The sequence below is a fragment of the Heterocephalus glaber genome, unplaced genomic scaffold (assembly GCF_053883595.1).
Source record: "Heterocephalus glaber isolate CG9 unplaced genomic scaffold, H.glaber_assembly_v1.0 deba00000122, whole genome shotgun sequence".
Classification (NCBI taxonomy): Eukaryota; Metazoa; Chordata; class Mammalia; order Rodentia; family Bathyergidae; genus Heterocephalus; species Heterocephalus glaber.
Genome location: NW_028258138.1, coordinates 63,929,631 through 63,946,269, shown reverse-complemented (window position 1 = coordinate 63,946,269; position 16,639 = coordinate 63,929,631). Strand labels below are relative to the sequence as shown.

The 16,639-nt window shown below is 35.9% G+C and overlaps 1 protein-coding gene and 1 pseudogene across 8 annotated transcripts in view; one reads left to right on the top strand and one right to left on the bottom strand.

Annotated features, from left to right (window-relative positions):
- Positions 1-16,639, top strand: part of Ccdc191 (coiled-coil domain containing 191) — a 94,507-nt gene that overhangs the window by 2,578 nt on the left and 75,290 nt on the right. For 5 of the 8 annotated variants that reach the window (XM_087215764.1, XM_021263437.2, XM_004835695.4 and 2 more), the window contains exons 2-4: positions 42-80; positions 6,663-6,804; positions 7,498-7,641. In XM_087215764.1, the coding sequence (XP_087071890.1) occupies positions 42-80; positions 6,663-6,804; positions 7,498-7,641 (325 nt within the window). Of the gene's footprint in view, positions 1-41; positions 6,805-7,497; positions 7,642-16,639 lie in introns of all 8 variants that reach the window. The other 3 variants (XM_021263441.1, XM_087215769.1, XM_087215772.1) reach the window with 3 other exon arrangements.
- LOC106009572 (methylosome subunit pICln pseudogene) lies at positions 11,709-16,621 on the bottom strand (annotated as a pseudogene).

The window sequence follows — 16,639 nt, the reverse complement described above, 5'->3', positions numbered from 1 at the left end:
TAAAGATATTGCTATTAATATTCTGTATATATTTTCTACAGCCTGCTTTTGATCCTGACAATGTGGAGTACTGGTTTAAGGTAAGGATATTTCAAAATTAGGTTAGAAAGAGAATTCAGAGTCAGGCATAATCAGGTGGTAAAGAAATACTAATAGATCTCCAATCTGCACTTATTTTGCTATTTTTACTCCCATGTTACCATATATGTGGCCTCAATTTTATACTTTTTTATCATTTTTTTAATTATTCTGTTGTTTGTCATGAAAGCATTTAAGTGTGAATGATGAGAAAACAGGTATCCCGTGAAGAGGATGAAAAGAACAAGAGAAGAGAAGCCTTCCTTGGAGGTGAAAGACTTTACTATAGTTAACACTGACACAAGACCAATGGGTAGAAGCTACATGTGCATCGCAAGAATTTTCTAATATCTAGAGCAATCCAGAAATGGGGTTAGCATCCTCATAAAGGGATGTTTTCTGTCACTGGAGATATTCTAAAAGGACACTTAATTTTAGGCTAATGAAGGATGTGTTTGAACATTCTGTGAGAGGGGATGGGGTTAGATTACTTCTGAGATCTCTTCCAGTCCTCAGATGTTTATTTCTGAGTCCAGATACCATAGATTGAAAGTACCTTTAAATCACTCCAGGGCTGTGCCTCTTGAGTGTCAGTTTAGCAGCTTGTCATGATCAATTCAAATGTGTACCATATAGTTCAATATCACACAGTATTTTCCTGGGAAAAATATCCTCTTCTAGGTAGTATTTTGAAGAGTTACTACTTACCTAAATTGGCATGCATCGTGAGCATAAAGCCAGATGGGCTGGTATTTATTAAGTGCCTACTAAATACTAGCCAACTACATTGAGCACTAGAACTAAAACAGGACACAGGTCAAGTACAATCCTTGCCTACCCAGAGTTTATGGTCCAGTGGAGTATAAACAACTTACCAAAAGTCAATGGGAAAATTAAAGATGTAACAGAAGCATGTAGTGGGAGGGATTAATCTAGATGAGGCAAGAGAGGCTTCTTGCTACTGCAGAAGGCATGATTCAGGAGACAAGCATGATGAAGGCTGGCCTCTGAGAGGACCATTCAGTATCCAGTAAGCCTAGCTTGCATGTGGTGTTAAGAGTCCCTGTGCCAGGTCCCTCCAGGGCTTTCTGACATAGCTAGTTACCATCTCATCTAGAGTAATCTTATAAGATCTAAGTAAAATAGGAGGGCAACATTCTGCTCAGTCCTATTGATATACCATTTTACTGCCTTATATAGTTGTGAGCCAATTTGACTTAGATTTTTATCATTTCCTCAGAAATTCCTATAGTAAGCCAGGGATTTAGCTCAGTGGTTCCGCCGCCTGCCCTGCAAGCACAAGTACCAGAGTTCGATCCCCGGTACCAAATAAATAAGTAAACTTGATCTTAGCTATCTGTATATTAGATTGGCTGGGGATTTAGCACAGTGGTTCCATCGCCTGCCTTACAAGCACAAGGTCCCAAGTTCAATTCTCAGTACCAAAAAAAAAGTTGGATGAAATTCCTATAGTAGCTCTTTCTCCACTATTCCCTCAAATCTCTCATCTCAAAAAAAAAAACAAGAAGTCTTTTATTTGACCATGTGGTCCATTCTGATTGCTGAATGATTGCATTTTCCTATCTAAAGTCTTCAGCTGTGTAGTCTGGATTCCTTGCCTTTGTATTTTAATCAGTCTCCCATGTACACAATTATTTTCCTTCAGTTTCTATTTCTTTGTTCAGTTTCTATCCACAGAAACTATTACTATAAATAACTTCTGACTAAATCCACCAGTTTCTAAGTAGTTCTCAAACTTTTTCAATTTACATTTGATATTTGTATTTCTTTTTCTGAGAAGTGTCTGTAGATTTCAATTGCTTATTTTTTATTAGGTCTTTTACTTTAAGGGGGGGTCTAATTTTTTTGAGTTCTCTGTAATTCTGGATGTTAGTCCTCTGAGGTGTAGCTGGCAAAATATTTTATCATTCTATAGGATGTCTCTTCACTCTGTGGGTTATTTCCTTTGCTGTGCAGAAGCTGTCACATCTCGGGGTTATGAAGCGCACCATATCAGCACAGCAACTGGGAATTGTAAACTTATACCAGTAAAGAATTAGAAATATTAAGTTTAGAAGGGAGAATAGAAGCACTTTATTTGAAAGAAGGAAGAGAAGCAAGGGACAGACAGTTACCTTATAAGAAGGAAGGGGGTCTGGACCTGCATGTTTGTGGGCCCATTGTTTTAAGATGTTTTTATAGGGCGTCAAGGGCCCTACTCCCTGCCTGGAATTTGTCATAATCTGATTAGGTTCCTGGTGTGTCATAGGTGAATCCCAGGCCCCAAGATCCCTAATTGCTGTGCCATCATCCTTCTGGCTATTTTTAAGTGAGCTTGTCAGAGTCTTATCTTAAAATTTACAGGTTTACTAAAAAGGACTTTATATATAAGGTTGAGTTAGCAATTAAGGGGGCTGGTGTTCTCATATAGTGGCCCTAGAGTGGAATGAATATATATAGCTTTCTTTTAAGTGGCTGCCCCTTGTCTGTTGCATTTTATTGGAGGTGGGTGAGGGGCGGCTATCTTGGTTTTGAGCACCTGGCTTCCTTGTGCTCTGCCTGTCTGCCTCTCTTGTCCTGGTAATTGCTTTCTGCGGTGAAGCTTTAACTTTTTTTTGGTCGGGATTAGCCAGAAAGCTCAATGAGGCTTTTCCCTATTTATAGACCTTTTCCCCTTACAAAGTTTTTAAATTTCATGAAATTAAATTGACTATTGGTTCTTTGTGTTATCTGTTGTGCAACTGGGGTTCTGTTCAGAATGTTCTTGCCTATGCCTAAGTCTCCAAGAGTTCTGACTATTTCCTCTTTCAGCATATTGCTTCCGTTTTAATATCTAGGTCTTTGATTCATTTTTCTTTGATTTTAGTTCATAATGAGAGATATGGGTCTAGATTCAATCTTCTGCATATGGGTAGTCAGTTTTCCTAGCACTATTTGTTGAAGGGGCTATCGTTCTCCAGCATATGTTTTTGGCCTCTTTGTCAAAGATAAAATAGCTCAATGTGCCTGGGGTTCTTTCTGCATCCTCTCTTCTGTTCCATTGATCCACTTTTCTGTTTTTGTGCCAGTAGCGTACTCTTTTTATCACAGTGGCTTTGTAATATATCTGAGATCGTGATGCCTCCTGCTTTGCTCTTTTTTCCCAGGATTGCTTTTGCTATTCAGGGTCTCTTCTGGCTCCATATAAATTTTAGGATTGTTTTTTCTAGTTCTGTGAAGAATATTGTTGGTATATTGATTGGGATTTCATTAAATCTATAAATCAGTTTTAGTATTATGGCCATTTTGATAGTATTAGTTCTGCATAACCAGGATCAGGGGATGACTCCACTTTCTGGTATTGTCTTTGATCTTCTTTCTCAGAGTAGAGGTCTTTCACTTCCTAGGTGATGTTAATACTTAGGCATTTAATTTTCTTGAATTTATTGTGAACACTATTGTTTTCTTGATTTCTTTCTTAATGTATTCCTTGTTGGTGTGCAGAAATGCTTTTAATTTTTAATGTGTTGATTTGTATCATGCTACATTGCTGATGTTATTGGTTCTAAGAATCAGTGGAATTTTTTAGGTCTTCTACATATAGGATCATGTTATCTGTGAATAAGGAAGGATAGTTTAACCTCTTCCTTTCCTCTATGTATTCCTTTTTTTTCTTTCTCTTGCCTGATACCTCTGACTAAAGTTTCTAGTACTCTGTTGAATAAGAGTGATGAGAGTAGATAACCTTGTCTTGTTCCTGATGGAAAGTTTTCATTTCTGCACAATTTAGTATGATGTTGACACTAGGTTTGTCATAAAAGGCCATTATCAGGTTGAGATAAGGTCCTTCTACTCCTATTTTCTTCAGGGTTTTTATCATAAATGGATGTTGGGATTTGATCAAAGGCATATCTGCATCTAATAAGATGATAATATGGTTTTTGTTCTTTCTGTTTATGTGCTGTATTACATTTGCTGATTTGCATATGTTGAACCATTCTTGCATCCTGGGACAACTTGGTCATAATGTATATGATCTTTTTGATGATTTGTTGTATTCTTTTTACCAGTATATTTTTGACAATTTTTGCATCTATGTTCATTTAAGAGATTGACCTGTAGTTTTACTTTTTGGTAAGTCCTGGTCTATTTTTGGTATCAGTGTAATGCTAACTTCCCGAAATGACTTTGGGAGTATTCTTACTCTTGATTTTGTTAAAGTTTGAAGAGTATTGATGTTAGATCTTTCCTAAAGTTCTTGTAGAATTCAGTGGTGAGTCCACTGGGTCCTGGGCTTTTCTTAGTTAAGTTTTCTTATTATTGCCTTAATTACATTGCCTGTTATTGGACTGTTTGGTATTTTTATAACTTCTAGGTTCAGTTTTGGTAATTCATTTACATCCAGAAATCTTCATTTCTTCTAGATTCTTCTATTAGTGTACAAAGTCACAAAGTAGCTACTTATAATCCTCTGGATTTGGGGAGTTTCCATTGTTATTTTGCCTTTTCCTTTCTAATTGCATTGATATGGGTTTTTTTTTTTCTTCTTTTGGTAAGTTTGGCTAATGTTTTGTGTCTTTTGTTTATCATTTTGTGGGTTTTTTGTTTTCTTTTCTGTTTTGTTTATCCTTTTGAACAACCAACTCTTCAATTCATTGATTCTTTGTATTTTTTTTAGTCTCAGTTTCATTAATTTCCATTCTGATCTTTATAATTTCCTTCCTTGTCATAGTTTTAGGTATTGATTATTCTTATTTTTCTAGGGCCTTGAAGTGTATTATTAAGTCATTCATTTGGGATCTGTCTGTTTTTCTGATGTGAGCATTCACAGTTATAAACTTCCCTCTTAGAACTGCTTTCATTGTGTCCCATAGTTTCAGGAATGTTTCACTGGGTACTGTTTGATTCTAGGAAGTGTTTGATTTTTTTCTTTGATTTCCTCTGTGACTCTTGGCTATTCAAAAGTGTACTGCTTAATCTCTATGTGTTTACATAATTTCTATGGGTTATCTTACTATTGATTGTATTGATCTGATAATATGCCTGGGATTATTTTGATTCCTTTGTACTTATTTAAGAAAGATTTATGGCCTCATGGTCTATTTTGGAGAAAGTTCCATGTGTTACTAAGAATGTTGTTGTTAGGTTGAACACTCTGTAAGTCCACTTATTCAAAGGTATGGTTCAACTCTGATAGTTTTTGTTATTTTTTTTGTCCAGCTGATCTATTTGTGAAAAATGGGGTGTTGAGGTCCCCTACTATGACTGTGTTGATGTTTATCTCATCTCTTTTGTCCAGTACTATTTGTTTTATGAAGTGGGGTGTACCGGTGTTCAGTACATATGTATTTATCATTGATATCTCTTCCTGTTTATTTGTTCCCTTTGCCAGTATATAGTGACCTTCTTTGTCTCCTTTGATCATTTTTAGCTTGCAGTCTACTTTGTGTGAAAATAGGATAGCTATTCCTGCTTGTTTTGGGTCTCTGGTTGCATGGAATATTCTTTTTCATCCTTTGATTTTTAATCTGTGCACTTTTTTTAAACTATTAAGTGTGTTTCTTGTATTCAGCACATCTGGGTTTTTTTTAATCCATTCTGATGATGTGGCTTTCATTTTAAAGGGTTCCCTCATTCTGCAGTGAGAGGCTATTCCAGAAAACCTGTCAGGAAATTATTTTGACTTGGACTGAAATGGTAATAGTGGAAGTGATGGGAAGGGGTCAGATTCTAAATACATTTTGAAAACAGTGTGAGGAAGATTTCCTCACATTGTATGGAGAGGGGATAGGGATTGGCTTAAGATTCCAATGCTTTCCTCCTGAAGAACTGAAAGAAAGTAGTCATCAATGCCTGAGTTGGAAGACTATGAGGATAGAGGACAGAAAGCATAGGGGAACACAAGTGTATTTTTGGTTTTTGTTTTTTTGGGTTTTTTTGGAAAGCAGATTTTTGAGGAGAGCACAAATCAGATGTTTAGATGTAAAATAAATTATTTTTCTACTGTGCAGTTCACTCAAAATTCCAGGGTAGTTTGTCTACCTCTCACATTTGCTTTCCCAATCCCATGAATTTAATCAAAATTTTACTAAATTGCAATTGAGTTAAACATTGTGAATGATTTCAGATCAATGACTGTTTGCTTCTATTTTTTTGAACTTATAGTTTGTCTAATATATAATTGGAAGTTTCTTTCAAGAGTAGTAATTTGAGAAAACTGTAATTACTCAGGCTCTGGTTCACATTCGTATGCATGCTCTAGTGGCATGGAAACTAATAAAATCCAGTATTTTTGTTTAAAATAAAATATCCAGGTCTCAGAACCTCACTTAGTAATGTACTGAACAAAGTTATCTAAAGCTTAAATAACCTTTATATACATATTGTGAACAGCTGTTAGAACGTGATGACATAGCATAATATGTGAAACTAAGTAATTATTTGCTATCAATGTTTAAACCTCATAGTTCCATCAAAAATGGAAAAGTGAAAGAATCTTAGTAGTTGTAGTTGGTAGAAAATTAGATTCTTAGGAGAGAAATTTTCTAACCCTGAACAAGATTACTGCCATCTTAATGGATCATCTTTTTTCTGTTATACTGAAGAGAGTGGAGGTAGCCTCAGAATTTGCAGTTTCCAACACATTTTTTGCCAGAAATTCAGATTTACCTGGAAGGGTTTGGGGCCAAATGATAGATTTGGAAACATCCAAGCAAATAGAGGATCATGATGATGTCTACACAGAAGGTAAGAGAATGCATTATTAGCTATGATGTTAAAAGTTCTTAAAGTATTACACATAGTGCATTTCAAAGTACAGAATGGAAGCTTTTCTTAGTCTTGCTCTTAATTTTTGTTTCTACTGTTCTGAAGGCAATTTGCTCTGGAGTTAACTCCATTATTACATGTAAGGGCATATTTCAAGCTCATTCTGTTTCTTAAACACAATTAGATACATCCATCCACCTAACTCCTGGACGTTTGTCCCCCGCACTCCTCTCCAGCCACACTGGCTTCATTGCTATTTCTCCAACACTCTGGACACTCCCACTGTAAGACCTTTGCACATGCTTTTCCTCTGCGTGGTATAATATTCCTTATATGTCCGTATGGCTCACTCCCTCCCTTCCTTTGGTCAGATATCTTCTCCATGAGGCACTCTTTGACTACCTAGTTTGCAACTACAATACCCATCTTCCATTTCTAGACTCCATTTCTCCTTTCCCTGCTTTGTTTTTCTCATATTTATTTTTTTTCTCTCTTTCCCAGTTAGAATGTAAGCTTCAAGTTTATTTTTCCAGTTTTCTTCCTTGCTATATTCCCAGCATGTAGAATAGTCCTTGATACATGACAGATGTTCAAGTAATATTTATTGAAAAAAATGAAGACAGTGACTAAAGAAATTGAAATATTTAAAAGATGTTTTTGTTTTATTGATAGCTCAGGAGCTAGTCAATGACTGGTTAGGCACCAAACTTAAGCAAGAATTAGCAAGCGATGGAGAAGAGGGTGCTGAAAACACTATTTCAAGTGCTGCTCCTGGGCCAGAAGCCAAGGGCCATTGGGAATATGACAGATTTGATGGTAAGACCTTACCTGATTGTTCAAAGCTTTATCATCTAACACATGAGTCTAATGTTTGTAAAATTGCTTTGAATAATAAATGATATATTTGACTTTTCTGTGTTTTGTTTAGTTTTATTATTGGCTTTAGTTTTTCTTGATTGAATATAATTCTTACACTATATCCTTGACAAATTTACAGTTTTTAAAAATCAAAATATTCTGCTATTTGTAATTTTGCTTATGATAATAATACCAATTAAAAATACCTCTTGCTCCTATATCATTGGATGACTTTGATGTAAACTACATTTAAACATTAATATATCATTTTATATTTTTTAAATGATTCATATCTTTATTATTTATAAGGGAGGTTATTACCTTTCTTCTGTCTTTCCTCTACTTTTGTACAAAGTGAGGGTCAGATAAGTTAAATAGCTAACTTGTGAGGGCTCTGTATATGCACTCAAGGATCTGAGGGTTTTTTTCTCTGAGCATCACTCTAGGCTGGTGATAGTGGGGGCAGCTCTCAGGAATGACTCAAATTTTCTTTATGAAGACAGCTAGCAGCATTCCCCTCACTCAGGGCTACAGAATCTCCAGCTAGGTATTCACATAGTCATAAGCTCTGAAAGTTAGAAGAATCCTTTAAGATTGCATAGTCTAATACACTTTCCTCACCTACCCAGATAGACATTCATCTATATTATGAAGCTCTAATTCTCATAGAATTGTCCCTCAGAAGAATTAGAATTTTGATCTCAGTAACTTTTTAGTGCAACAGAAAATATGACCTCTCTCTCTCTCAAGAACAGTATTTTTATTTTGGGGAAGTTATAATCATATCTAACCATATTCTTCAATGTTCCCAGACTAATAGTACCAGTACTATCAGCGATTCTTTATGCCATATAATTTATAGATCTTAACGTCCTGGTTGTTGCCTTCTGGACATTTTTTAGCTTACTAGTGCCGTTAGTGCTGTTATTAAAATGAAATGTTTCAGTATTTCATATTTGTTCTGAAACAAACCTATAAAATATAGTGACACTATTACTGCCTTTGATAGAATGCTAATAAATAGTTCTTATATCCCTTCACTTGGATTGCTGGGTGTCATATCAAGCCTCAGTCATCTTATCCTGGTAGAAGTGGGGTTTTTTTAATGGTCAAAATATTGAACAAAATACTTTGTTAAAAACGATGTTTACCCCCCCCAAAAAATAATATGTAATTATGTAAGTACACGTAGAAAAAAAAGCACCTACAAAATCTAACACCTACTTCTTCTAGATTATTTTTTTTTTGGTACCAGGGATTGAACCTTTTGAACCTTGATACCAGGGATTGACCTTCTGCTTGCAAGGCAGGTGGCGGCTCCACCGACCTAAATCCCTGGCCCCTAAAATTTCATTTAGTTTTTTTTTTTGGTCTAACATCAACTTCTGAAAAAAACTTCTCAAGGATAATTCTTTGATAAAAAAATAAGATGTATACAAAACAAATATCAAAATGACAAACATAAAACTACTTTATCAGAAACACATTAAATATAGACCCCTGCCAGCAGAGAGGAGGTGAGCTGGTCCCAGCACACAAGAGGAGGGTTCCAGGCCGCCGTACCACCCCCGCCAGCAGAGAGAAGGTGAGCCACGTGGGCGCCAGCAGCAACCCCCCACACACACCGTCCAAATGAGAAGACACATAAACAAGTCTAAAAACCAGACTTCCAGATCACCTACAACAACCCCAAAAGAAAACGAGATGGAACACTCTGATACTCAACCACCTGGACTCCCTGAACTGGCAACAAAAGAGGATCTGGAAAAAATGAAATCAGAAATAATTTCTCAGATAACAGCAGAGATTGTGCTCATAGTGCAAGGCATGACTAATAAATCTAGAGAGGAGCTGAGGAACATGATGGAATCCCAACATAGGAAACAAATGCAATCCATAAAACAGATGCAAACAGATTTCCAGGAGATTAAAAACTCCATTGAAAGTCTATGCCACAGAATGAACCAATGTGAGGACAGAATTTTAGATATAGGAAATAAGATTGCAATTAGTGAACAGGAAAAGAAAAATTGCTTTAAAATTGTAAGGGACCACAAGAAATCAATCCAGCAGCTGCTAGACGATGCAAAGAAGAATAACATAAGACTGATTGGAGTCAATGAAGAAACAGGAGAGAGTGCAGATGACATAAAAAAACTCTTCACAGAAGTGATGGCAGAATACTTCCCAAGCAGGGGAAAAGAACTTGACATACAGATAAGTGAGGCATGTAGGACGCCAACTAGCCTTGATCAAAAAAAAAAAAAAAATCTACCCATAGGCATATAATTGTTAAGATTCCAGAAACCCAACAGAAGAGCAAAGTTCTACAAGCAGTTAGGGAAAAGAAACAAATTACATACAAAGAAAAGCCCATCAGAATCACAGCAGACTTCTCAGTGCAAACCCTCAAGGCAGGAAGAGCTTGGTGTGACATATTTCAAGCCCTAAAGGAAAACAGCCTCCAACCCAGATTGATGTACCCTGCAAAACCATCTCTCAAAATTGATGGAGAAATAAGATACTTTCATGACAAAGAGCACCTTAGAAACTTCATGAATACCAAACCAGCACTCCAAAACATTTTAGACACTATCCTAGGAAAAGACGATGAGGATCACAACCCCAGGAAGCCCAGCAGAATGAATCCATCAGGTGCAACAAGAGCTTAAACACAAAGGGGGAGAATCCAACAAAAAGAAAAACTCATGACAATGATAAGTCAATATGTATGAGTTACAACCATCAATGTTAATGGTCTCAATTCACCAATCAAAAGAAATAGACTGGCAGAATGGGTCAAGAAGCAAGATCCAGCAATATGCTGCATACAAGAAACATTTAATTCAAAAACTCATAGTCTCAAAGTTAAAGGGTGGAAAACAATACTCCATGTGACAGGAACCCGAAAAAAAAAAAGAAAAAAAAGCAGGAGTAGTATCCTCTTTGCAGATCAAGTGGATTTCAAACAAAAATCTGAAACACTCTGGTCCCAAGAATTTCAGATAAGGGATGCTCAACTTGTATGTGCAAATCTATTGTCAACATATGTTTTCATTCCTCTCAAGTAAAAACTTAAGAACAGGACTGTTGGTTCTTAACAGTAATACAAGAAATTTCTATATTGTTTTCCAAAAGGGTTTTATCATTTTACATTCACATTAGCAGTATTAGAAAGTTCTAACTGGTTCAAACCTAACCTGACATTTATTCTTTTTTTTTTTTTTTTTTGGTACTGGGGATCGAACTCAGGTCCTTACACTTGCGCAGCAGGTGGCAAAATCACTGAGCTAAATCCCCGGCCTGACATTTGTTCTTTTAAAACTTTTAACTTCATCTCCCTAGTGAGTGTATAATTGAATCTTTTTTTTATAGAAAACCTAGATTTATTTGTTAAGCTATTACAAAGACAAAACAATTATCACCAGGAGTATTTTAAGGACCTTATCCCAGTTCACTTGTTCTGTTACAGAAAACTAACCTAAGAAGGCAGAAATCAAAGGATAACCTCAGAGGCTATAACAAAGCAGACTGGAAAAACAGGGTGGAAAGGACAGAAGCTACCCAGAAGCACTTTTTTATGGTAGGGTAGGATTTGCAACTGGGATGTTTCCCAAGAGACCAGCTAGACAGGTGTGAATTAATCTGGGCCCCAAATTAGTGAGACTCTTGCCCCTGTGGAGAATGACAGAGATTGATCCTTCTGAGACCTCTGCCTTTTCTTTTAGTGATAAGGGTATCTCTAGGCCCCAAAGAACTACCCCCCCATCTTAACTTTATCCTATTTCCTGCCCAATTCCTGTGCATTTTTACCATACTGGCCTGCTAGCATAGACAATGCATATAGCAAAGGCAGGAATTACAGGCCTAGTCAGTGGGTTACCTAGACAAAGCTTTAGGATAAATAATAAACTACAAATATCCCTTGGGTAAGCTAATTCACCTTTGTTAATAAAGGTCATAGTTTCTTCTGCTGGTGACTACTTGCTGTCTCAGTATAGTTTATCTTGAGGAAGAATGGTTTAAGTGAGTTTTGGAGAAGGAAAAAGACTTTCATCAGCCTCTCTTAAGAGGGAAGAGGGACCAAGTTCTCTCCTACAGTTATGAGCAGAACCTTAAAGCAACATAAATCATTTTCAGTGATCAACATCTGCATCCTCAAACTGTCCTGCAACTGCTGGTGTAGTATCTACTTCCATGCCATCTTCATAATCTCATTGAATCTTCTGTCCGCACCCCTGCCATGTTATACTGGCTGCTCACAGACTGGGAAAGCATTCCTTCTGGTCTCTCCAATGTGGCTTGCCCTTCTGCTGTTAAATGGGATAATCCTTCTTCATAGGTATAAAATGTGGGGACAGCCCCCTGCCCTTGTTCATGTGCTTCCACGTCATATTCTTCTCCATCATAATCATCTGAGTCTTCATCCTCAGGATCTGTGTGCAAGGCCTGGCATTCACACATTGTAGTGAACATCGCCTCCAATGCTGATTTATCACTAGACACAAATCTAAATTCAGTAATAGGTTCAATATCATCATCACTGTCTTCCTCTTCATCATCAAGAGATTCTTTTATTTCTTCTCCAAATTTAGCATTCAGCATAACACACAAATGCTCTTGGGGATAGGCATTTAGGTCCCTGGAAACAGCATGTAAACTAATGGTGGGGTATTCCAGGGAGGATCCTAATCCGGAACCATCTAACCAAGACAGGCGGCTCTCCGCGATGTAAACAGTGCCAGTGCCGAGGCTTTTCCCGCTCAATAGAGCCTCGGTATCTGGCTGCTGGTGCCGGAGCCCCTTGGCAGGTCCCAGCCAATTCAATCTTGTTATTGTACTGATTAGTATTTTTCTGATTCTAGTGTTGCACACCTTTCCTTGTGCTGTACTGGCTATTTATCATCTTCTTGTGTCTACTTTTAAATTGGGTTGTCTGTTAATGAGCTGTAAGAGTTCTTTATATATTCTGGTCATAGGTTATATGCATTATAAATATGGTCTGTTTAAGGACTACTTTTCATTTTCTTAATGATATCATTTAAAGTCCTAAATTTAGGGGCTGGGGTTTTAGCTCAGTGGTTCTGGCGCCTGCCTTGCAAGTGCAAGGTTCCAAGTTCGATCCCCGGTACCCAAAAGAAAAAAGTTCTAAATTTTGATGGAATCTCATTTGTCAATTTTTTTCTTTTATACATCTTGTTTTTGGTTTTTGTTTTTTGTGGTTTTTTTGGTACCAGGGATTGAACTCGGGTCCTTGCCCTTGCACAGCAGGCTGCGAAACCACTGAGCTAAATCCCCAGCCATCATGTTTTTTATATCCTAGGAAGTTCTTGCCTACCCTAAATTCATAAACATTTTCCTTATAATTTCTTCTTAAAGCTTTATAGTTTTAGTCTTTCATACTTAGGTTCATAGATCCTTTCAAGATATTTTTATATATGGAAATAAAGGGTTGAGGTTAATTTTTTATATATGGATACCAGGTGTTCTAGTGCCATTTGCTGAAAACACTATCTTTTCCTCTGCTCTTGAATTGAGTTTATATTCTATAAAATGTTAACATTAAATAATCTTTCAAAACTCATTGGACCATATATGTGTGGTTCTATTTCTAGATTCTCTGTTTTATTCCAATGATCTATACGTCTTTCCTTAAACCAACTGTAGCTTTAGAGGAAGTCTTAAAATTAGGTACTAAATGTCTTCCAACACTGTTTTTTTCTTCTTCTTACTTTTCTAGGTCCTCTGTATTCCTACATAACTTTTAAATTTCAATATCCAGTTCTTCATTTATAGCAAGTATACATGGACCTGAATTTTTGTATATACCTTTGTGTTTTCTAATCCTGCTAAATTCAAATACAAGTTCTAAGGGCTCCTAGAGATTTCTTAATATTTTCTTTGTAGATGATAATTTCATCTACATGTAAAGATTTTGTTTCTACCTTGCCAGTCCTATTCTAATTGTGTCATTTTATCACCAGACTATTTTGGTTTGGGCCTATGTTTCAAAGTTTAATGGACAGATGAAGAGTAGCCATATCTGCCCTTGTTCCCCACCTTAAGGAGAAAGCATTGTATCTTCTCCATTCATATAAGGCATTTTTGCTGGAAGTATGGAGTACATGTCTTTAATCTGTTGAGAAGGTTCTGTTCTACTTCTAGTCTCCTAATAGCTTTGACCATGAACAGCTGTAGAATTTAGTCCAATACTTTTTCTCCAACTACTGACAGGATCATATGGCTTGTTCCTTTCCTCTGTTAAAATGATGACTTATAGGGGTGGATCTTCCAATGCTGAACCAACACTGCCATCCCTGTAATAGAACCACTTTCTACATCCTGCCAGATCTGACTTCTAATAGTTTGTTTTGTTAAACAAATTTCTATGTTCATACTTTTTTCTTCTATTATCTTTATCCAGCAGTTTTAGGATTAGCACAATGTTGCGTTCCTAAAATGAAGTGAGAAGTGTTCCTTCTTTTTTCTGCTTTAAATGTTTGATATAATCTATCAGTTAAAATGTATATGAGCGTGTTGTTGTCATATAGGTAGGTTTTCAAGTTGGAATATACTTTCTTTAATAGGTGCTATTCAAATTTTATATTTCCTCCAGAGTTAGTTTCATTACTTTGTCTTCCAAGGTACTTCTTAGAAGTTGTCAAATTTATTTCAAAAAGGATTTTTGTAATATGCTTTCTATATCCTTTTAAATTCTGTAAAATCTGTGGTACTGTCTTCTAGATCTTGATATTGTAATTTTAAAAATGTATTATTGATATTGTGTAATAGGAAGAAAAGGTCTAAAGGAGTAGGGGAAATGGGAGAGGTAGGGGAAAGGAAAGGGGAAAAGAAAAAACATGAGAAAAGGAAAAAAATGGAAACAAAGTCTTTGCAAATAGGGAAGGGAGGGCAGGAGAAGGGGAAAAAAATAAGAACCAAGACACTCATGTAAAGGTACAAGATCCCAATGATGTATGTAACTGTATTTTATACCTAAAATGTACCAGTAAACTTAATGGGAAAAAAAATCAGTAATATGTAAGACCTTTAAAGGGAAAATAATGCTTTCAAAAAAAAAGAAATACATTAAATATAAATGGATTTAAACACTCCAGTTCAAAGACAAAGATTGGCACAGTGGATTAAAATACATGGCATAACTATATGTTATCTCAAAGAAACCTTAGACTCAAGATATAAATAAGTTGAAAGGTAAAAGATGGAAGTTGGGTATATTGGCTCATGTTTGTAATCCCAGCACAAGCTGAGCCAGGGAGACTGCAACAAGTTCAAGGCCAGCCTGGGCTACATAGTGAGTTCGAGGCCAGCCTGAACTACATAGTGAGACCCTGTCTCAAAAAAAAAAAGAGTAAAAGGATGGAAAAAAGATATACTGTGCAAATAGTAACCAAAACAAATCTAGAATGGCTATGCTAATATCAGAAAAAATGTAAGCTTTAATGCAAGAAATTGTCGGTAGAGACCAAAATGCATTTTATAATACCAAAGAGGCCAATCCATATACAAAACAGCAATGAAAAATTTATGTAATAGGAGACAATTATTTAATAAATAACCAAAGTTAGAATAATTGGATTTGACCAATACTGTTAAATGAAGCTTTATTATTGGTTTGAATATGATAGTTCCTATTAGAAATACAGATTGCATTTGCTTGAATTTAGTTTTTGAAATGTGATATTAATATATTACAATATATTGTCACTACATATTAACATCCAAAAATAGATGAAGCAAAAACTGACAAAAATTGAGGGGAGAAATACACAATTCAATATCAATAAATGGAGACTTCAATATCACACGTTCAATAATGTATTAAACAACTAAAAAATATCAACAAGGAAGATATTTAGTATCATTAGTTATTAGGGAAATGTAAATTAAAACTAAAGTATCTATTTAAATAGCTTGAGGTTAAAAGACTGGCCAGGCCAAGTACTGATAAGAAAGTGGAGGAACTGAAACATCTACATTGCTAGTGGGAAAATATAAAATTGTATAACCACTTTGGACAACAGTTTAATGGTTTCTTTAAAAATTAAGCATTAAATTATATATATATATATATATATATATATCATATAATCTACCCATTGCACTTCTAGGGATTTTCTCAGCAGGAAATCTATGTTCTATGTGTATACAGATGTTATGACAGTCTTATTTGTAATATCCCAAATCTGAAAGCAATCCAATTGTCCAACATATGAATAAATAACTAAATTATGGTGTAGTCATACAGTGGAATACTGTGCTACTCAGAAATAAAAACCAATAAATTACCAATGCTCACAAATGGTTAGGTCTCAGAATGGTTGTGCTGAGAGAAAGAAGCCAGACCAAAAAAGAATATACAGAGCTGGGGATTTAGCTCAGTGGTTTTGCCACCTGCTGCGCAAGCACAAGGACCCAAGTTTGATCCCTGCTACCAAAAAAAAAAAAAAAAGAATATACAGTGTATGGTTTAATCTATATAAAGTTCTAGACAGTGCAAACTAATCTATTGTGACAGAAAGCTATTCTGTGCTTCCCTGAAGCAGTACAGAGTGTGTGGGGAGGAGCCAGAGGAAGAGAACACAAGTCAGCATGAGGTCACTTTTGGGGTTGATATATATGTTCATTGTCTTGATTGTAGTGATGGCTTTACTAGCATTTGTATGTGACAAAATTATTATAGACTTTAAACATTTGTAATTTATTTTATGTCCCTTATACAGTAAAGCTTTATTAGTAGAGTTTTCAAGTTTGTTTAAATTGAAGTAATATCTTTTAGATTTGGCTGTGAAGAAGTTCTTAAGAGACATAAGTGAGAGCAGTTCTTGATGAGTAGAGCTTTTTCCTCTTAGCTGAAGGTAATTGCTGAGAGCTGTATTCCTCCATCTGGCATTATCATTTACTATTTGCCAAACATGGCTTTTTTGGGCCGGGG